Source organism: Notechis scutatus, chromosome Z (genome assembly GCF_049901735.1).
Source record: "Notechis scutatus isolate UNSWTSFEM ecotype Mainland chromosome Z, rNotScu1.2, whole genome shotgun sequence".
NCBI lineage: Eukaryota > Metazoa > Chordata > Lepidosauria > Squamata > Elapidae > Notechis > Notechis scutatus.
Genome location: NC_142025.1, coordinates 96,126,920 through 96,150,627, shown reverse-complemented (window position 1 = coordinate 96,150,627; position 23,708 = coordinate 96,126,920). Strand labels below are relative to the sequence as shown.

At 39.7% G+C, this 23,708-nt stretch overlaps 1 protein-coding gene across 2 annotated transcripts in view; it reads right to left on the bottom strand.

The window, feature by feature from the left end:
• Positions 1-22,753, bottom strand: part of LOC113413516 (inactive phospholipase C-like protein 2) — a 52,842-nt gene extending 30,089 nt beyond the window's left edge. The window contains exon 1 of one of the 2 annotated variants that reach the window (XM_026669839.2): positions 22,283-22,753. In XM_026669839.2, the coding sequence (XP_026525624.1) occupies positions 22,283-22,507 (225 nt within the window). In that variant the 5' untranslated portion in view covers positions 22,508-22,753. Of the gene's footprint in view, positions 1-21,921; positions 22,058-22,282 lie in introns of those variants that run through there. The other variant, XM_087946348.1, reaches the window with a different exon arrangement.
• Between the last annotated feature and the right edge of the window lie 955 nt (positions 22,754-23,708).

Below are 23,708 nucleotides of genomic sequence, written 5' to 3'. Positions count from 1 at the left end.
GGGAGGGAGGGAAAGAAAGAGAGGGAGGGAAAGAGAGAAAGACAGAGAAGGGGGAAAGAGAGTCAGAGAGAGATAGAAAGAGGGGAGGGAAAGAGAGAGAGAAGAGAGAGGGAGGGAAAGAGAGAAATTATATTACGAAAGTTTTTCTTTTTTATTGTTGCTAAACATAATATTTCAAAAGCAGGGAAAAAATGAAGGGGCATAAAGTGCATTTATCATGTTTTTCTTAGAACAATTAGCTGAATTCTACGTTGTTTATCATTATTTTAGGTAGTAAAACCTCATTATTCGAGTTAAATCGCCGTGTTGGCTCTTTGCGATAAATGTGAATTTTGGGTTGCAGTTTGGGCACTCAGTCTTTAAAAGGTTCACCATCACTGCACTATAGGTTTCATGTGTTTAACTGCTAAGAATGGTGGGAAACTGCACTACCATTTTTAAAATAGTTTTGCCACAAAAGTTTAGTGATTTAGAAGCTCCAGAAGCTGGGAAAAGGTTGGAGCATCACAGACTTTTAGTTAATCACTGACCTTACAGCTGACCTTAGTTGTAACTAAGACCTAAAATTAGGATTGTTGTTGTTCATTTTCCTTTCTATGCCAGGTCTTTTAGACTGTAAGCATAATGAATGACCTTTGTAAGCTACTCTGGAAATATTTCAAATAAATAAGTAGCAGGTACACAATATTCTTCTGGAAATCTAGACCTCTAGTTTGTAACAGTTTCCCCAACGCGCTACTGATATTATTAAATAATTGCCAATATTTTTTTTTTTAAATGGTTTGTTCAGGCCAATATTCCTCAGATGGTGTTGGACCTCAATTCACAGAAAATGCAGTAGTTATGTGTATTATTCACTCTTCACCCCTACATTCACTCAGAAAGTCCTACAATAGCTTATAAATGTTGCTAATGGCATTCATACACTCCGGCCCAAAATACAACAGATCACAGGAGGAAAAATGACTGAAGCAGATGAACAAAATAAAACATAAGAAGCCATGTTTAATTATTCAGTTCTTGCAGGGAATCTTTGTAGCACAGAGGAAGAAAACAAGACAGCTGTCACCGCTCCTATTTTGGCCAATAAATGAGGCCAGACTAGGTTCCCTTTGTCATGATGTTCTTCTTGAGAATTAGGAAAATCAGTTTTCCAGTAGCAAAAAGGTACAAATTCAATGCCCTAAGGTCATTCACAGGTCTGAACTGAAAGTTCAGTAGCAGCATGTTCTACACATGATCTGCTAGGTAAGTACCATTTTATTCATTTATTAAATTCCAGAATAAAAAGCCCTCTGAGACACGAGGCATGTGTACACGTGCACATGCATACACACACACACACACACACACACACACACACACACACACAAACACACACCTTTTTTGGGCAAAATTTAGCAATTAAGCAACCAGCCCAACCAGGCTTTAATCTCAAAAATCAGAATGTGCTTCTCTGCTTTGGAATAGAATTAATTTTGTTGTGGGATTCTGAAGAAATTTGACCATTTCCTGTTTTATCCCATCTAGTGTCTCACTCTGGCTGATATCTTCACAACACACCTGAAAAGGGAGCCAAGGTAGACAGGGAATTCGCACTAAGGAGCAAGGTCCAGCACTTGGATACCGAAACAAAACAACTGAAGCATCATATCAGTCTTGGCTGCAATCTTTCAGACCTATCCAGAGCTTCTCTGCCAGTAGGCAGGATACATCCCAAGCCAAAGGCTCATTTGAAATTCAATCGAAGGGCCCAGCTGGAAAGCAGCCTTTTGCTCCTGGTGAATGCCCAAAATAGTTTGCCAGCCACCTGTGAATTCTCTCTGAAGTACAGCCTCTGCCGGTTCCCTGCCACCAACCTTTCCAAAGAGTCACATCTTTTGGCAGCAGGAACACAGTCCCAGCCTCTCCTGTGACAGCTGCAGGTGGGGATCGCTGCAGCAGGGCTTCAGCTGTCACTTGCACACAGATAATACAGTAATCGCTGCGTCAATCAGCCAGTGCAATGACGACAATGAAAGTAAAGCAAATTTGGGGAGAGGGAGAACGTTTTCATCCAAATCACTTTTTAAAGATTAATTGTGATGATTGAACTACAGGTACCTGTGGGTCTTCCATTGATGTGCAATATTCTTCCCCTTTAGTACTTGACAAAGATTACACTGTAGTTAAAAATTCATTTGCGTTGTCTTTTTCCATGCCACTGTATAACAAACCCTTATTTTGGGGGAGATCAAAATACCCATGAGAACCTCAGAAAACATATATATATATATATATATATATATATATATATATATATATATATATATATATATATATATATATATATATATATATATATATATATATATATATATATATATATAATCTTACGCGGAGAAAACCGAATAACCAAAGATCCATATATATATATATATATATATATATATATATATATATATATATATATATATATATATATATATAAAAAAATGGTGTGTGTGTGTGTGTGTATGTATGTGTGTGTGTGTGTGTGTGTGTATATATATATATATATATATATATATATATATATGTATATATATGTATATATATGTATATATATGTATATATATATATACACACACACACACACACACATACATATATATATATATACATACATACATACATACATACATACATACATACATATATATATATATATATATATATATATATATATATATATTAGAAAGATAAGTTCAGCCACCAGATTTTATTTTATTTTTTCATTTGAAGGCTAGAGTTACATTATAAATTGAGACTTTTCCTTCTCTTGGGGAAGAAATAGTCAGCCTCCAGGAAAAGCCTTGCTTTTCTTTTATTGTCCACATTCTTTTTTTTGTGTGTGTGTAAATTTTATTTGAGTTTTCACAAAAAGAAAAAAAATACAAATAAAACATCTTTTTTGAAAGTAGCGTAATCCCGGGTTACATTTCTTCGTACAGACACAAATTCAGGTTCATGCTCATTTTTATATTCTATTCCATATCTTATTACTATTTTACATTTTCTGCATAGCTTCTCCCCTCTTTTAATTTTCTCAATTTTATTTTAATTATCTCATCTCAATTCAAATCATTGTATTTATATTTTTGTCTGTCCTGTTTCAATTATCTATTATCTTTTCTCATTAAACAAAATTTCTCCTGTAATTACTGATTGGAGTATGACGCCTTTATATATTTTAAGTTTATCCATTTAACTCTTATTTAGGCTTCAATATATACCCTAAAGTTATAACATTCAATATAATACATAACTTCCATTCGGATTCTGTTTGGTACATTCTTAAAATACACACAATATTCTTAAAAAAAGAAAAAATTATAAATGTATGTAATTAAAACAACACATTCCATTCCAATTCAATTCTATCATTAATATTAATATTCATTAAAGTCTTAACTTCTTTAACATTACTTTTTGATTAAATATCATACTTCTATGGGAACAATTATAAGCTTTCCATAATTAATTCCCCCCCCTTCACTTATATTTTATAAAACATTAACTAATTAAAATGTTCCCGTTCCTTCCTAATTCAATTTTCTCATTTATTTTATTTCACTTATTTTATTAACAAACATTTCACTAAATTACACTAACTATTTTATCCCTCATTTTAATCATTTCCAATTTTCTAAAGTTATTTCTATTACTAATATAACAATACAATCTTATGTGCCTTTACAGAATCCCTTTTTCAGTTAGATTTTCACCCATTATCTCTAAATAGGTCCTGTTTCTCTATATCTTGCTCCGGTCCTTTGTAACTTCTTTTCCTTTCCTTCTTCCCTCTCTTCTTCTCTCTCCCCTTTTTACCCCCTTGTCTCTCTACCTCTATTTCTCTCTTCTGTATTCCCCTTTTCTGTTGCTTTCCAGTATTATACTTATTTTTGAATTATTTTTCTTTTCTTTGGTTGTTTTTTTAAGTCTTAAATTCTCCATTCTCTTTCCCCCCTTTCCTTTTTCTTCCCCACATAAAATTACTTGTTCATTAAAGATGGCTTCTTCTTTATCCCAGTCTTCTTGTTTTGCAGACGTTTCTTGTTGTTTCTCATAGTTCCAAATCTCCATTTCTAAGAATTGAAAAATGAAGCCAAAAGAACCCTTACCTTCTTGTGCATCTTCTTTGTACTTTTTAAGTTCCATTTTCAATTCATCCAGAAGTGGTGCCATTGTATAAATTTTTAAACAGCCACCTGATTAATTTTAGTCATTCAAATGTAATAACCAAGAATCCAAAGATCACCAAATAATCCAAATACACGCAAGCTGTTTCTTTTTGCTCTTTTTTTTCACTTTCTCTTCCTGGGGTTACCGGTTTAGTTACAAAGTTTCAGTTAAAATGTATCTTTTTGAAGTCTTGTTGAAGTTTTACTGTAGATTCTTTTTAATTCCAGGCAGTCTCCTCCCTCTTCCAGATCCTGCCCTTATTCTTTTTCTCTCCCTTCCTGCTTATGAAAAAAAAAAAATTTAGTGTCCAGAAATCTTTATTATCCCTTTGGCATTTTGTTTTATTTTCAGCTTAATTGCCTATTAATGTCAAAGCAGATTTTTCCAATTTCCTCTTAGTTGTCAGTATAGGGAAGGAGAGAGAAGAAGAAAAAAAAGCCAAACCTTTCCCTTTTCACTTTCCTTCGCTGCTTCCGACTCTTCTTTGGGAGCGATATTATTTTTTGTAAGTTTAAATTCCAGGGTACCTTAGTTGTTGCCTTTACAATTTAACCTGGTCAGCCAAAACTTTCAATTCTTATCTTCCTCCTGTACATTCTTTTCCGGTCGAGTTCTTCTTTGTGGTGGCCATTTCTGACCACCGCTGCAACCGCCTTCAGGAAAGGGAGTAATGGCCAGCTGAGGAGGAGAGATGCGGCTCTCCTCAACCCTGCTGGTGGTCTCCCCCCTCTTCACCACCTCTACGGGGTGGCTTAGCCCCGAAACCAGCTGGCTTGGGGCGCTCCAGCGGTGAGCCCAGACCGAAACCGCGCACAATCGCGGATTTCTGTCTGTTGCCAAAGAGACTTCAAACCGGAACTCCTATTGTCCACATTCTTATGCAACTGGGAAACTAGTGCTTGAATAACAAAAACAAACAAACAAACAAACATAAACAAACAATATTTTGTCCAGGTAGTCACTGGGCTAGAAAATTCAAGTCCCGCTTTAAACATCAAAACCAGCTGGGTAACCTTGGTTCAGTCACTCTCTCTCAGCCCAATTCATCTCACAGGGTTTTGTGGGGAAAATAGGAGAAGGAGGAGGATGTGTTAGATAGTTCACCACCTCGTGTTATTTGTAAAAATAAAAAAGGTAGGATACAAATAAATATTAAATAAAAAATAAATATTCAACATCTCTGATTTCCTGTGGACTCTACACATGTGCTGAAATCTAAGTTCTTATTTAAACAGGAGTATATGAAAAAAGGGATACTGCATTATTTTATTTGGAATTCTGTTTATGTAGCGGACACCTTCTTTTGTTTTTTATGTATTGTATTTGTTTTCCCAGTATATTCTTACTTCTACAAAGATATATACTCATTGATATAAAAAGGAAAATTCTTAAAATCTTTCCTACCTGTAAGACTGCATAGTTGGCAAAACTAACCTTTATTTTCAGGATGTCAGATTTTTGTTCAGTTTTGTATATCCAGGCTGCTGTTTTTCTTGGTGTTATGTTTATGTTCCATTGAAATTTTTCTTCATGAATGTTGCTGAAACCTCTGAGGGGTTAGTCTCCTTAAAAACTATGATCTGGTAAAACCATGCCTCTAAACTTGTTCACACTTCAAATTTCACAGTAACAAGGTAAAAGGGATTTATCTAAGAGTTATAAAGGTGTGGTTTCCATAATCTCTTCCCACATATGATTTTCTTATCCAATTCATATTTGAAGAAAAGAAATAAACCAAAGCAGAAAATTCTAAACATCATACAGAGTTTTCTGTCTATGTGGATTAATTAATTAATGGAACTGACCAAATGCTGTTTCTTTAATAGTTTGACTGAAAGTGGTGTTGAACACACCACAAATCATGGTTTATAAAAAAATCACAGGCTTATTAAAATATTTTTAACATGTAAGTGAACACAGAACTCAAGACTTGGAGAGCTATGTTAAATAATCATGACCAGCATTGTAAACAGCACAGTTTGTAATGCGGTAATGGTCAGCCTATATTCTTACCTTTGCTCTTCTTAGAAAATTCAGCCTTTGTCTCTAAAACCAGAGATTATTATTATTCCTTTAGTCCATTTTTCAACTTTTCAGTTATCAGTTTACGATAATTATTTTTGTCTAGACAACCTCTTATCTGATTTGAACAAATAAAGAGAAATATTTTTGTAAGGCAAGCAATAGTAATGAGTAATTCAGTTTATAACAACTTAATAAAGTGCATTCAGCAAATAATAGGCTTTTCTGGCAAAAATACAATTTAAATAGAGTAATTATATATATAAATTATAAAATTATCATTTTATAATTATAAAACAAGATCCATTTTATCCAATGGAATAGGAAATTTTCTGCCAAGCCAAACAGGTGGTGACAATGTATCTAAAGAGGAAAATACTAATAATTCTGGGGTACACTGGGCTGTCACAGGGGTGGGAAAAATGCCAGGTTGCAATCAGAAAGAGTGTAAATTCAACCATGAAGGATTACACACCCTATCAGAACTGCACACCTGTTTAAGTGCTGTCCGAAGACGTCTCCATGGTCATGTGGCCAGCATGAGTAAATGCCGAAGGCGCACGGAATACTGTGACCTTCCCACCAAAGTGGTCCCTATTTTTCTACTTGCATTTTTACATGCTTTCAAACTGCTAGGTTGGCAGAAGCTGGGCCAAGTAATGGGATTACATAGCGCTAAGGATTCGAACTACCAAACTGCCGACTGTTGTGGTTCATCAGCAGCCTGTGCAGACAGCAGCAGAATCAGACAGTGGGGAAGAATGGGGACCAGTCCTGGAGTCTGGAGAGGACTCAGACGAGGGTCCTGCATCCGGTGCAGAGATGGAACCAGGACCATCTGGGAGTGGGGTGCTGACTCCAGACCCTCCAGAGTCTGGCAGCAGCGAGGCAGAGGAACAAGGGGAGCCTGTTCCCAGTGCACAAGTACACAGAGCTGCTAGAAGGCAAGAGCAGCTGAAACAAAAGGGGCGATTCTGGAGTAAGGCTTGGAGGTGATTGCCCCTCCCATAAGGTATAAAGGACAGGCAAAGGTGAAGAAACCTTTGTAGGAAGCAAAGTCGTTCGCTCTGTTCGGATTAATCCTTGAAGCTCTGTGTGGACTTTGTACTTCGTTTGGTTTTTTTATAGTTCACTTGGCATTTTTGTTGTTGGCAGCAATTCAAAGGAGAGAAAGGTGGGTGCTTATCTCGAGGGATTGTTTGGGACTCATTACAGGCTGGGAATGAACATAATTCCCAGTGTCAAAATAAAACAAGAGTTGTTTTAACTAAGCATGTGCTTAATTATGGTCTCTGGAAGTCTTGGTCAGAACACCGACCTTTCTGATCAACAAGTTCAGCATCTTAGCCACTGAGCTACCGCATCCCTTTAACATTCTTAATACAACTTTCTAATTAGAACTCAAGACTTGCTTTTAGGATTAAGTGTTTGTAATCTGGGCTGCTCCCAAAGGCTGATATGTACCATTTTTTAAGGTGGGTTCTGACAGCAGTACAAGCAAATTGTAGGACAAAACCTGGAGAGAAAAGTCCAAGTTTTAATCTCTGAGCAATCCAGGAGAAAACTACTAGGTTTTACCCTCAGTTTGGTCATCTGTAGAATGGGAATATCAAGCACCCATCATGTAATTCTAAAATAGAGTTGACTGTTATAGCTATATACATGTGAGTGAATGTGGGAGGAGATTAGTGGGTGGTTATTCCTTATATTCATTTCACAACTTCCAAATTTACCAAATTAGCAAATTTGTCTCTTTTCTACAGAACTCAGAGCAACATATGGGAAAAAGAATTAATCCACTTTATTTTCATAGTAGGCTAGGGTGAGAAAGTACATTAGATTAATTGTGGTGGTCTGTTTTTTCTCTGGGGAAGATAGTGAATTTGGAAAGAGGTATCTGTCTCTATTTATTTCAAAGACCAGGCTGGAAGGAATTCTGTTGACAATTCCTGTGGGAGTAGTCCAGTTTTCTCTCCCTTAATATTTTGCTTATAAGTCAAAAAGAGTTCAAAGCAATAAAACTGCCACAATGGTCTTGATTATTTTGTTATTTTATTTATTTATTTAAAACATTTGCATAGCCGCCTATCTTTCAACCAACTCTAGGCAACTCCAAATCAAAAATTAAAAGACATATAAAATCATTTTAAAAGCAACTATTTATTTAAAACATTTATTCTATTGTTATCATATTGTAGGGTAGAAATCTAGTCTAGCATGCCTTCCAGGTAATTGTAATTAGCTGATATTTAGGTGGTTGAATTTGGATATTATTTTGGATATTATTTATGGCCTTTCTGTACAGTTTGCTCCCCTTCCTTTCAATAGACTTGATAGAAAGAAGGTTGCGGATTCGGAATCTGTTTCCAATTCTTCAGCCACAATTCTCTCTCAATGATCATGTTAGCTACCTAACCTCTGGCTATGAACTGAATACTGTCCAAACTAGTGCCTCTATGATGCTTTGCTAACATGTTCACACTCTGTTTAAGCTCCCTATGATCTGGAGGAATGAGTTGATTTAGATTGTTTGGTTCAAAACTGAGGCGGCCCTTGCAGGTAAAGCTGTTGCTTCATACACTCTAAACAGCAAGATTTCTCTCTCTCTCTCTCTCTCTCTTTTTTTTTTTTTTTGCAATTTGGGATTTCTTCTCCAATTTTGTCTATTGGAGCCTATGAATCTAGTGCTGTCAGGGGGTAACTAATAGATGAGAGTATTGGCCAGATCTAGGGCTGCTTGAAGGAAGGTTTAGATGATCAGAGAAAAGTTTTTTTTCTCACCACTTCCAAGTCCTCCACTCTGTGGTCTTCTTTTCTCATTAAATGTGTGGTCTCTGAGCAGGACCACAGTCCTGTAGCTATGACCTAAGGAGGCTATTGTAAAAGACAGTCTTCAGAAGCCATTAAAGAAACAATTAGGAAAAAGCATTCTTTAACCCTTGAAAAGGATATCATGTTAGAAAGAAATTCAGATTCTCCTTGATTCAATGGCATTTAAGAGGGAAAGATGTAAAACATGTGAAGAACGGTTGCAGGAACTGGGCTTGGCTAGTCCAGTAAAAAGAAGGACCAGGGGAGACATGATAGAGGTCTTCCAATATTTGAGGGGCTGCCACAGAGAGGAAGGGGTCAAGCTATTTTCTGAAGCGCCTGTAGGCCAAACAAGGAATAATGGATGGAAACTGAACAAGGAGAGATTTAACCTGGAAATAAGGAGAAACTTTCTGACAGTGGGAACAATCAACCAATGGAACAGAAGTTGTGGGGGCATCATCACTTGAGACTTTTGTCATTTGTCAGAGACCTTTGTCAGAAATGGTGCAGGATCTCCTGCTTGAGTGGGGGGTTGGACGAGATGACCTACAAGGTCCCTTCCAACTCTGTTAATCTAATCTAATCTAATCTAATCTAATCTAATCTAATCTAATGGATTGTGACTCCTGGACCCAATGTACATATGCGGACTTGCAAGATTCTATTATTATAGCCTATCTCAATAAAGTATAGTTCTCCTCTTCCAGTGGGAGACAATTTCCTCATCTGGGCTAATTCTTAGGGCTGGCAACTATGCCCTCAGGATATCTGGAGGGCAAAATGTCACTGGGCTTCTAGGAATTAATATTTATCTGATAAAATCAGTGTAAACCAGATTAGTATAATGAGTAAGGCACCATGCTAGAAACTGAGAGATTGAATTATCTGAGCCACAAAGTCAGTTGGTTGACTTTGGGTCAGTCGTTCTGCTTCAGCCCTAAGGGAAAGTGTTGCTGAAAATCAAGAACACTTATCAAGAACACTACAGGTAGCAGTCCAGGAATGAAGACCAAATCAAAGGCACACAAAGCCAGTTTTATAGCTTGAATAATTGGGTTCCATCAGTGAAGAACATGAGGGATTAGCACCTGCTGTTACTTGTTTGCTTCTGTCCTCTCCTCAGCCTGGGCTACCTAGTTTCCACTGGGAACAGCAACGAGTAACTGTGAAAAGTATGTAGCACATGGTCAGCAACTTGGGAGTTGCAGTACTGACAATACTTTACTTAGGTCATGGTGCGGAGTTAAAGGTTTTTGAGTTGATTAACCCCCTTGCTCATTGCCTGTCGTTGAAAACGTTGCAAAAATGTGAGAACATGTTTCTCTTTTTTAAAAATGTATTCTTTTTTTTCTTGAAACTTTCAGTAAACATTATTAAAAAGAAAAAAAGAAAAGATCTTCCAAGATATCCTAGGAAATAATTTTTTTTATAAAAAAAACCTAAGTACAATAGCCTATAGGTGCAATTGAGATACTCATGACCTAGAAAATGGCAGTGGAATTCATAGGCAAGCATATTCTCTAGAACAAGGTTGTCAAACTCATGGCGTCATGGTGGAATCACGTGACTCATTGGGACATTTTTTCCCCTTCACTAAACCCGGCGTAGGCATGGCCAGCATGTGACGCATCTGGCCCACAGGGCGGGAGTTTGACAGCCCTTCTCTAGAAGAAGAAAGGGCAGGAACTAGAAAGAAGAGCTCTCTCTTCATGCATGAAATCAACATTAGGATTTTTTTTTCTAGTCCTGCCTCTCCAGGAGACATCTATTTCATAGTGGCCTGCCTCCATCATAGTAAAATCAGATGGTATCCCAACATTGATTGACAGACCAAGCTAGGAGTTTAACCATGATATGCAGTCACATTAATCATTAAAACATACCTTTGTCCATCAAAATGGCTGCTTCATAGGGCATGTTTAGCAAATACCAAATAAATCAGATTATGACTTAGTGCGACGTACGGATTCTGCAAGTAAATTTCATACATATGAAAAGATTTAATACATCAGACCTGACTCCAAGTAATTGTTCTATCCTAGAATTCATTTTGAATTTTTAGGAATAGAGTTTGGCCCCTTCAGAGCAGTGTCGCTTTTCTCTGCATGTTCCCTCCCCTCCCCTGGATTTCTCTACTGTCTTCCCCTATTCGTTGGAAAAAGGTTATCACTCACATCATTCCTCACACAACAGTTCCCAGGACTCCTTCCTCCCCTAGCTACTGGGAACAATATGCTTCCTCTCCTCCCGCCCTACTCTCAAGTGTAAGCATGCATTTAGCCTTTAAAAGCACACCACTAGCCTGGAAGACAAGCTAATTCCTCCTTCTCTAAGGTGCAGGAGAAAGCCTGTCAAGGGAGGGGAGGACTGGAACACAGCCCACACACCCTGTATTAATAGCACTGGAGCATCAATGCTTAAAATAGGCTGAAAGGAGCAAAGAGGCGGGTCTCGGGTGACAGCCACCTATTCTGGAGATGAGCATCTATGATGCAAGAACAGTTAAAAGCCAATTTTAGAAACACACACCTAACAGGGCCATCTCCCCATAGGTTCATACGCTAGAACTGTTTTGCAATTGTTTGGGGTAGGGGGAAAAGAGAGAGAAGAATAGTTATAGCAAGATGCCTTAAGGGAAAAGAGAGCTGGAGAGGAAGTGATGCAGCCTGCAGATTTCCCTCCCTCCCCCCGTGACCCTTCACCCTCAAACAGAAGGGTTTCTAGTTAAACCTCAGCTAGGTGCTGTCACCTAAGCAGCCTTAGCTACTCTGAAAAGTTAAGCAGGGATCGAGCTGGTCAGTACTTGGGAGAAAATCATCGAGAAATCCCAGATTAAAGGCTAGATTAAGAGGCTGAAACAATATCTCTGAAGAAGACAATGGCTATCTTTTTTTTCTGTCCTGTAAGCAAGATGATTGCATGGATGTATCCACAGAGTTGAGTTTTACCTACTTAAAAAGATTTAGAGGGAGACAACAACTTAGGGCAGGAGACTGCAACCTTAAACACTCAAAGAGCCATTTGGACCCGTTTCCCACAGAAAATAAAGCACCAGGGCCCACAAAACCTGGGTTTGCATGGCCAACACAATATCACTCACTCCTACCCAGTCACATGACACACACACACATACACACCCAGCCACGGCTACCCTGATTTTGTGGCTCCCGGTATTTTCTTTTCCCTGGGAAAACACACACACACACACACACACACACACACACACACGTCTCTCTGTCTGTCTCTGTCTCTGTCTCACTCATCTCTCTCTTTCTCTCTCTCCTCTCTTTCTCTCTCCTCTTTATGTTCCTTGACCCTGCAGTGACAAGGTCTATCACTGACCTTTGGCATTCAAGACTTGAGTTCAAGCCCTAAGCCGGGGCTCGGCAACATGCGACTCTAGAGCAGCATACGGCTCTTTGGGCCCTCTCCTGCGGCTTCCTGTCGGATGATCCTACCACTGGCTGGCCGGCTCTCGCCTCCCCTCGCAGTCACTCCTCACCTATCCTGACAAGGGAAGGTGATGGCGGTGGATGGAGGCTCGCTTCATATTCTAGAGAGGAAGCGAGGCGCCCCTCTTCTTCCAACCTTTCTTGGTGCTGACACCACTGCTGTCGCCACCTCCATAGCCTGCTTGCTGCTCCTGTAGCGCCTTGCACAGCATACTTAAACAGCATGCTTCACAATGGGGGAGACTGCATCCCCCCATCCTTCTCCTGGAGCCCATTACAACACAGAGCATTGGCTGCAGCCAGCCTAGCCAGTGTCTCGTGGGAGAGATAAAGTCGTGCGTCTCCCCCAGCGGTCAAGGTGCACACAGCACCAACAAGGCCCAGAAAAGAGGCAAGTAGAGGGGTGCTTTGCTTCCGGCCTGGAATATGGAGCGAGTCCATCATTGTCCTTCCCTTCTCAGGGCAGGTGAGGAGTGACTGCGAGGGGAAGGCGAGGGGCTGGCCAGCCAGTGGTCGGAATCATCTGACAGGGAGCTATAGGAGAGGGCCCAAAGAGCCGCATGAGGCTCTAGAGCCACATATTGCCGACCCCCAGCTTAGGGCCTGAATGCAAGTCTTGAATGCCAAAGGTCAGTGATGGACCTTGTCACTGCAGGGTCAAGGAACAGAAAGTTCTGCGCCCAAGATCTTGAAGAAATGCTGTCAGTTCAGGAGGCAAAAATGAACTAGACAGGCAAAATATGGTAGGCTGTGAGAAAGCTTCCTTTGTCAGTCCAAGGAAGATCTCTGCCCCAAACTTTGCAAGCTAACAGTTAGAGGCAGGGATGACATCTACTTTCTATTCAGGTCTGATAAATTCTGGGTGTTGAATTTAAATTTCATGTTAAAATGACATTTGAGAAGTCATTTAAAACAACAATGCTGCAGTGATGGAGAAATAGCTTTGTATGCATAAAATTCCACGAAATCTTTAATTAAAAGGACCTCAGCACAGCACCTGGTTGAACGGACCAATGACTCAGTATGAAGGCGGCTTCATCTGCTCATAAATTTGTCAATATATTTTAGATAGTTAACTATAAACTCAATTTAATTTTTACACCCAGTCTTTTTTGTGTGTGTGTTCATTGCTTCACAATTCCTAAAACAGAAACTGTAGATGCTGCCAAAAATAAAAATAAAAATCCATTTAGAACATAAATCTGCGGGGAGGGGGAGAGAAAATATAAATCTGGTGAGGAGATGGGAGAAGAGAAGGGCAGAATTAAGAACATTTGTTTAAGAATATTCCCACAATCCATTTATTTCACTAAGCAACATGAACAATGTATCTGATGCACAACTAGAACATCAATATTTATAATTTTATTAAACTTGATAACATCCAAAAATAAGCTTTTGGTGAAGTTGACTTTTATGAATTTTTCTTCGACTACATGCAGAATCTGAAATAGTGACATTGGATTTCATACATTTGATTCCAAAATCTAATCTTAAACCATGTGAACAATGCCAAATGGGATCTACAAAGCTATTTATTTCTGGGGGTTTTTTTCTTCCCACGAACATTAATTATCATTCTATGCATCCTAGGTGTGCTGGATCTCACTAGTTTGTTTTTAGATCTTTCTCCTTAGAATCAAATCAAATGATAACAAAACTATCTAGATGGAATCAAATGTCGCTATTTCAGATTCTGCAAATTTGAATGTCTTTCTAATCTGCTAATCCTTTTTTGTGTATGGATATTATGGTTTACTACACAAAGATCTATCTCAGAGAATAAACTAATTAAAAATTTTATTTATTAATTTATTCCATTTGTAAAGCTACCCATCAAACCAGTGAACTCTGGGCAGCACGCAATATTTTAAACAATTAAAACACGTTACAAAAGGAAATGAAATACAAGCAGCAGCCAAAAGATATTATAATCCATTGGTGTCAGCATAACCAGGAAAAGAGGGCCTTCACACACTCAGGAACCCAGATATAGGCATATAACCAGGTTTTCAAAGACTCCCGAAAAGCCAGCAAGGTTAGGGCTTCCTAATCTTGGGAGGAGGAGGATCAAGGCAGCAAGAAGGCGTGCCTCTAGTACCCAACAGCTGGCATGGGCTGATGGAAGCTAACATTGAGAATGCCCATTTTGCTGGACTAGACAGGACCAGGTAGAAATGACCAGAAGGAGATTGTCCCTTAAGTAACCCAGTCCCAAACCATGAAGGGCTTTAAAGATAACAACCTGTACCTTCATTTGCACCCACAGGCACACTGGCGATGATGTTGTTACATGTTCTGAATAGACAATACCATTTGCAACCCAAGCAGCTGCATTTTGTACCAGCTGAAGCCTCTCAAAGTGCCTCAAGGGAGTAGCAGAGTACATTGTTCTAGTCCAAGCAGTAGATCACAAGGACATGAATGACAGTGAGTAGAGCCTCCCGGTCCAAAAATGAGTGCAACCAGCGCATTATCTGAAGGCGTGCAAAGATCCTCTAACTACTACCACTACTCTTCCAACAGGAGTTCTGAGTCCAAGAGGACCCTCTATATTGTGTACCAGGCCCAGCTGAGGCAGTGTCATCCCATCCAGGAACAAAGGTAGAAATAACTTGGAAACAGAAGGGCTAATTTACCAAAGCTACCTGAGTCTTGTTGGAGCCCATTGTATCTTATTTATAGCCCTACAGCCTCCTGGCACTGAGACAGAATATCCAGAGTAGACAAAGGGGAGGTATCATTAGCATGTTGATGATGTTTCACTCCGAACTGTCAACTCACCTCATCCAATGGCCTCATGTAATTATTAAATAAGAGAGAATAAAGAATTGAGACCCTGTGGCCACCCAAAAAAATCTCTCATCTTCTATCAACACCAGCCAGAACCAACCATAGAAGAAGAAGAACCAGAACACAATGCTGCTCACCCTCAACTCCTGAAGCCAGTCCAGAAGGATCTACTGAGATGTCAAGGCTACTAAGATGTCAAGAAGAGTAAGAATTGCCCCCATCCTGTTCTTGCCAAATGCCATGCAAGTATTTTTTAATGCCATCTCATATCCTAGCCTGAATCCTGACTGAAAGGGATCTAGATAATCCATTTCTTCCAGAGCTCTTTGAAACTGCCCTGCAACCACTTTCTCTACAACCTACAAAGGGAAAGTCAATCTCTCCTGATTAGTTGGGTTTAGTGATGGCCCCTTGAAATATTAAGTCATAAAGTAGTACTAGTATGTGAAATAATAACAAATAAAGGCATCGTATTGGGTGACTTCAGTAAAAACCTCTCCTTTACAACTGAAATACTAATCCATCACATCTGCACAATACAGCAGAGAGGACAGAATGAAGTTAAGAGTTGATCCAGCCAAGTGCATCTACAGCTGGCAATATGGTGGAACACAAGTGGCTTTGGAAATATGTAGTTTAAGAAAAAAAGTGGGAGATCATGTGGAAGCTCATAACCTGAGATTAATTTTATAAGCTATCATAGTTAAAGTTATCAAGATCCAAAATACCACCTTCTGGAATCTGAATTCTGGAATCAGAAACTCATAAACCATTAAAAAGGGACATTTACTCAGTACAGAAATGTTCATTGCAGGAATCTCTGCATCACATTCAGACTCTTTTTGAACTCATCCCCACCCCCTAAAAAAAGTATAAACATTGCTTCACTATTGAATTGCTGTTTCTGTTAAAAAGGCTTTCCTAACATTTCACAAAATAGAAATCCTTGATTCAATATCCTATTCTCTAGGACAGGGGTGTCAAACTCAAGGCCTGGGGGCTGGATCCGGCCCGTGGGGTGCTTAGATTGGCCCCGTGGGACTGCCCTATTAATTTCTGCTAGCGAAAATGGGAGTTTGGGAGGGCCATGTGCTGGCAGAAGGATTCAGGAGGCCATCACAGCTGAAAACAATTCTCAGGAGCCTGTTTTTGCTGGCAGAGCGCTCGGACTACCACAGGCTCCCCCAACACAAGTGGCGTTGAGCTGGCCACACCCACCCCAGCCATGCCCCCCCCCCGTCACCCCAGGTCAAATACAACCCTGATGCAGCCCTCAATGAAATCGAGTTTGACACCCCTGGTCTAGGATAATGGCGAATAGGTCAGTCACCTTCTAGATGACATTCCTAGGTATGTATGAAGAGTGCAATTGTATTCCTCTTCAATTTTTTTAAAAGGATAAATGTACCCAGTTCCTCCACCTGCTCATCATGAAAGCCACTAGTTTTCAGTCACGTGGTCATTTGCATTGTTTGTACCTTTCCCAACCCTGATAGACAAATTTACTTTTTATAGTGGTGTCCAAAATGGCCAATGCAGAATATAATGGATCGTTTACTTATGATTTGGAAATTATACTTCCACTCGTGCAACCTAAAAAAAAAAATCACATCTACATTTTTTTGTAACCACATCACATTGTTGACTCATATTTACCTCATGATCAGCTAGCTATAATTTTAAATTTCTTCTATAGATACTATTTTTACAAGTACAGATCCATTTTTCTAATTGACAAAGATCATGTTTAATTATGTTTCTGTTTTCTAGCATGTTGGTTGTTATCTGATTTAATTTCTGTATCAACTGCAAATAGGAGGTTAAAAGCTAATCTTAGGCAGAACCAGAAACCAAAAACAAAGCCTTTTTTCCCCCCCCTGCCTTAACATCCTTTCCTTCTCTGCCTAAATGTGAAAGCAGCACTAGCAAAGGGCTTTTAAAGGTCATCCTGCTTTGTAGAAATCTACACAGGTAATCCTTCACACTTCATTTAGTGACCATTCAATGTTACAACAGCACTGAATACTTACGATGATTTTTCAGAGTTTCAATCTTGGTTCCATTCCCCATGGTCATGTGATCAAAATTCAGAAGCTGGGCATCTGGTTCATATTTATGATGGTTTTAGTGTCCCTGGGGTCATGTGTTCATTTTTTGTAACCTCCTGACAAGCAAGCCAATGGGGAAACTATATGCCCTTACCAACTGGGTTACTAATTCAACAACTGCAGTGATTCATTTAATAAATTTGGCAGCAAAAGTCAGGGCAAAACTCACTTAGGAAATTTCTCATTTAACAACATAAATTTTGAGTTCAATTGTGGTCATAAGACGAGGACTAAGTATACTACTTTTTCTAGATTTTCTGGAAGTATTTCATAACTGTCCATAAATTGCTGTCTGGTGCAGCAATTCCCTCTAAAACCTCAGGAAACTAGATAATAATAGTATCTCGGCACATTTTTTATTCACAAATACTCCAAAGAGTCACAAAATATTCCTTCTTTTACCTGAGAATGTAGATACTTTCAATTTCAGCATTGTGGAATCCACAAAGTCTTCTAAGTTGGTGGAAGAAACTCTTAGGAAGGCCCAAGGCACAGTAATTCCCCCTGGGTCTGCTTTAAAATTAAACTCAGAACAACACAGCATTATCATCCCAGCTCTTAGGAATAGCAGGAAGAACTATAGTGTTTTAAAAACACTATAGGGGTTTAAAAATATAGGGAAAACCACCTCTCTTTTTTTTTGTTGCTATAGCTTCTTTATATTAAGTTGAGAAATGGTGGGAACTCCTACCTGCTTCAAAATCATGTTTATTCTTTGGAAAATATTTTTCCTGAAAGGCTTAGTCAACAGCTGACTTGACCCAGGAATTATGTGCTACAAAAAGGGAACAAAAGCAACGTTGGTTTTGTTTCATTTTCCTTAAATATAGAGAATTTATGTGATTACTCTCTAGTTATTAATTAATTATTATTAATTATTAATATTAATTTATTTATTAATTTATTAATTCAGTGTTATTACTGACTGGAGGTACCCTAATAAGTCCCCCCTTTGGCAACTTTAACAACTTGGTAAGGCAGAGCTCTCTGGGAACTATAATTAAGTATTTCCAGGTGCCTGTTAACTCTGAGGCCTTAGGCTATACCTTTGGATTTAGCCGAATTTAGATAATTCTTTTTGCAAAGAGAAGTGACTTCAAGGAGTCCGGATCAACAATGAAAGTCTAAGGCAGATCCTGGGTTCAAAGGTTTGCAGATTGATGCCTGTCAACCCCCACCCCCAATCTCCTTTTAAAATAAAATCTAATACTCAGCAAAAGCAACTGGCTGGATCCAGCCGCTTACATTCCGCCCCCGCCCCCCGTGTCTTGAGAAATCCATTGGGAGAAATGGAAATCGTGGCTACGATATCTTCCAATTGTGTTTCCAATCAGGGCCAAATACAGTTATCATCCGAGTGCAGGCCCCTTTGCTTAAACATGAACAGATTCTCTTCATGCACTCAGCAATACCTTAGGAGCTTCCAATCAAAGGCAATCTGGCACTCTCCAGATGTTTGGTCTTTAGCTCCCATTAACCTCAACCACCATAGCCAACAGCAAAGGCCCGTGGAAGCTGTACTCCAAAATATCTCTTTCAAAAATGAAGGCATGTAAATGTTAGTTCCAGAGATAATGCTAACTTAGGGTAGGCATAAGAGAGTAAGAGAGTCTGGTTAATTCATAATAGTAAAACGTTGGGAGGAAGCACTTTTTTAATTTAAGAGTTTGTGAGTTGCAATTCCCTTCATCAAACGTATAATGTGACTGATTAGGATTTAAAGTAACTTTTACTCTCTGTACTCTGCAGTGGCTTTACTTTTAATAATGCTTTAAAGATTAACAGTTTTCTTTTAGTTTATTAAAGGATTTTTTAAATATGTACTGTACTCATTTTTGGTACGTAATTCAAGCTGCTTTTATTGTCATGGATCTGGCTTCTTTCAATCGGCTCTTTTGTTGAAAATATGGCATTTAAATTGATTTAAGGTGTTGTTCATTAGAGATATAGGTTTCTACCTTAAATAGTCTTAGGAAGCCTGCAGTCATGAAAATTATTCATTGCACTGAATGAAACCAACAAATAACATGTCAAGTTGTAAAGGTGCACTAATGCCCCAAACATGGCAAATAACATTGACAAAGCTTCTCTTCCAGGCTTGTCTATCACAGGATAAAACCAGCAGAACTTCTTGGAAGAAATTTTTCCCAGAACTGAGGCCCACAAGATTACAAACTCCCACCAACTCATAAAGATGAAATTAAACTCAAACTTGGGACCTTCTCCCTCTGTTTCCTTGGCTCCACCAAATGAAATGGCCTTGATTCCTTCAGTTTGAGTAAACAAGACATAAATAGCCCAAGGGAACCTGAGACCACTTCACAGAGAGAAGGGGGGGGGGGCTCAAGGACAGAAAACATTTTTTGTCTTCCTATAAAGCTTTGGCTAATTTGCAGAAGGTATCTCCTGTAATCTGCTAGGCTAGCACCTTTGTTGCTGATCAACTGATCGTTTGAAGGAATGGTGGTTCAACTCACACATTAGCTCTTCTAGTTGAATGGATCAAGGCTATGTAAAAAGCTTTGCTGGAAAACTGGGGCGTGGGGGGGGAACACTGCCTTAAGACACCCGTGATAGTTGACTTGATTCACACGTTGTGGAGCAGTGTGGAGCTCACTTTTGCTGCAGAAGCTGGCCTTCACGGCTTTCAGTTGAATTATCTTTTAGGTGACTTGAGGCATGTGATCTGTAATCCTCTTTCTAATGAATATGGTTCAGGGATCTAGTAACATGCTAACACCTTAGTATGAGAAACAATATTAAAGAATATGATATGAAATAATATACCAGGTTTGTTAAAGTAGAATAATTATCATCCTTAATTCCTTACAAACATAGATTGGAAATATCACGTTAGCTATGGAAATGAACTAATTGTTAAGTGGATCAATTCATAGCTTTATGTTCTTTACATCATATGCACCTACCTACCTCACATTAAAAAGTCACAGATATCAGCAAAACTTGACTTTAACGTGCTTCTTGTCATTGGAAATAATTCAGGTATTTGGTAACTGCCAATTGCCATGTGTCTTTTCATGAACTTGCAAAAATACTAACATATGAAAAAGACTCCCCACTAATTATGCAAGTTCAAAGCTGTAAAAAATGACAGGGATTGCATGCACCAATTCCCATATGGACAGCTATGTACAGGTAGTCCTCAACTTACAACTGTTCATTCAATGGTGGTTTAACATTACAACAGCTATGGAAAAAGAAGTTAAAATCTGTACTCAGTTATAACTATCACACCATCCCTGCACTCATGTGATTACAATTCAAGCACCAAGAAATCAGCTTGTATTTAATAACCAGTTGCAACATCCTGCAATCATCTGACTGATTTGTAACCTTTTTTGCTTATTTCTGGCAAAAAAAATGTCGACTGGAAATGATGAATCCACTTAACAACTATGTGATTTGCTTAACAGCCATTTAACAGCAGCTGTAAAAATTGTTGTAAAATTGGGTCCAACTTGACTTATGGTTGCAAGAACTTATGATGGAAATTCCAGTTCCAATTGTGGTCATAAGTTGGAGACTATTTGTATACATGGATCCAGCATGGGATTCCCACATAAGATAATGCTGCAAGGCAGCACTAATACCAATAATTACAGAAGGTTATCAAAAAAGTGAAGTAAATCTTCCACTTGAACACCTTTTGGTTTAAGGCATGCTCATTTCATCACTTGATTGTTACAATAGCAGAGTACTACTGCATGCGGATCTACAACCAGTATTAATGACAGTCACAATATGCATACCAGTTCAAATGCATTTGTTTTTTTGTGGTGGGCTCAGAGGTTCAAATTAGTTTCCCTCTCACCCATAACCATTGAATTAACACAGAAAAATCAAACAACGTTTATATATATATATAGGAACCAGACTTTCAAATGCATCTCTGCTAGAACTTCAAAGCAGCAGGATGAAATGACTTTCCAAACAAACATCCTGGATGAGCTGAGGAGGGAGAAAGAAAAATTATGAGGAATTCAAAGCAGTTTTCTGCAGGAGAGGGTGATAAAATCAGCAATCCCACCTCAGGGAACAAAGAGGTTCGGTTTACCCAACATAACCTGTTTACTGAATTTTCCCATTTTCGGGTTTTGGTTCATACACATGACTTTGAATTAACCAAATGGACTAGATTTATACATTAAAACCGGGGGATTGAATTAAACAAGCATAGTATTGTGTGGAAATGTAGTGCCTAAATTGCAACTGACCTGGTTATGTGTATCATATGAACTCAGCCAATGTGAATGTTCAGATTGGGTTGAGCATAGCTAGCTCAAAGAATAGCCAGGAGATTTCGCAGAGATTGTATTAATCAGAAGTAGGGTTGAATCCCAAATTTCTTTCTTGGTCACACACCATTCATATACACACCAATCTTCAGAATATCAGACAAGAATGATGACCAGAGCACCTTTGCAGACATGCAGTGAGTTTTCCTCTGTCTTTAGCAAACAAAGTCAAAAGCCAAAGACACCCCCCCCCCCAAACACACACACACTTACTCATAGCAAGAGGCTCAGAACCTGTTGTTTTATAAATGGAAGGAAGTTAAGTAGAGGACATTCAGAAGAAGGGGCGCTGCTGCATGGAAGGAAGAACAGATCGGTTAGGAATCTCTGGATCGGTTAGGTCCTCTGTTGATTTAGAAGGTCAGATGAGGACAGAACCACGATATTCAGGTTGCGGGCTGGAGGAGGTTAGCTTAAGTTTAAGTAGGCTGCCCTTGTGGATTGGAGTGGGGGGAAATCCCTGTGGGATTCCTGTTTATAAAGGGAAGAGACGTTGCACAAATGCTGAAGGAACCTTTCTAGGCTCACTAGAAAGGTCGCCGGGCGGGAGGACGCGCAAGCAATCGGGACCCACCTTCATAATGCCAGCGGCAGGGGCAGCCTTGGCCAGGACTAAGGGGTCCCTCTCGGCCGAGTTGTCGCGGCTGGTACCCGCCGAGCTGCCCGAAACTGAACGTGGCGAGCTCAGGTCATCCGGAGCTTCTATAGCGGCCGCAGCACCTTCTTCTTGCGGCAGGACACTGGGGGCCCCGGGCCGGGGCGAGCCCGAAGGAAGGACACATGAAGTCCCGTCCGCCATCCCCCCGGGGCTCCCAGCAGCCGCACCGGCCCGGCCCGGCAGGAGTACTCAGCTGCTGCCCCAGTGGTGCCCTCTGCCTTGTGCGTCTCCAGCCACCGAGCGCTCCTGCTCCAGCTCAGGCGTCAGCGTGCCTTGCCTCGCTTCGATTTGCTCTGCCTTGCCGGCGAAGGAAGGAGGGTCAGACGCAGGGAACGATCGAGGAGACGCTGCCGCCGCTGATGCCGCCGCCAGGGTAGAGGGATGGCCGGGGCGGGGCCAGGCAAAGCACGGCCGCCCCTCTCAACCTCTATCTCCAAATGCTCTGCGGCCCCGCGTGGTGAAGTCGCGCGCGCGCCTGTGCAAGCGCCACGCCACGTCTCGCCACGATTGTGCCGGGCGTTAAATATGAACGTGTGCCTAGAAGAGCGACCCTGCATTAGTCCTATTCACACCTACAGACCCACTTTTCATTTGATGATTGGAAAAATCAAGCCATGATTTAAGGAACGCCAGGTTCTCTCAAACGAATAGCAAATTAATGTTTCTAAAATATAAAGAATTCCACATGTACAAGGACACCTTTGTTTTATGTAATTCGAATGCATTTTTCAATTAAAACAGTTTATATGCTCAGCGAGCAGCTGCCATCAGGATCAAATGTCTTGTATGTCACTGGGAATAAACCCGAGACACCGCAGGCGACCTAACCTAAAGCTGCCAAGAGAAAATTGGTGTATCCGTTTAAGAATCGGGCCTTCTAATCACCGGGATCGAGCTCAGCTCCAGGATCGGTTTTACACATCCTATAGAATAATGTTCTTCTGAAACGAGGCCAAAGACTCTCTCCCTGTATTACACACACTTCATGGGGCAGATGCATAGAAGTGAGGACACCTTTTCTCCTATTGCACTGGGTTTGTTTTTTAAATCAACAAGGTTGCCCGTTAAATTAGTAGACAAAGTTTTCTAAAGAATTTCCCTGGGCAGTTTCCTAATTTTAACATTTTTCTACCCACAAAGGAGATACTTGCTTCTCAGGAAAAAATGTACAGATATTTGCTCACAAGCAATCCCATTGTTCCTAAATTCTCTACAGGTAGGTAGGAAAATAGCTCTCATAGTTCTAAAAGTAGTATGACAAGCAGCCATAATGATTGGGAACCATGGGAGATGCAGTCTGACACACTGGAACATGGCACCTTGGAGAGGTTGCCTTATAATC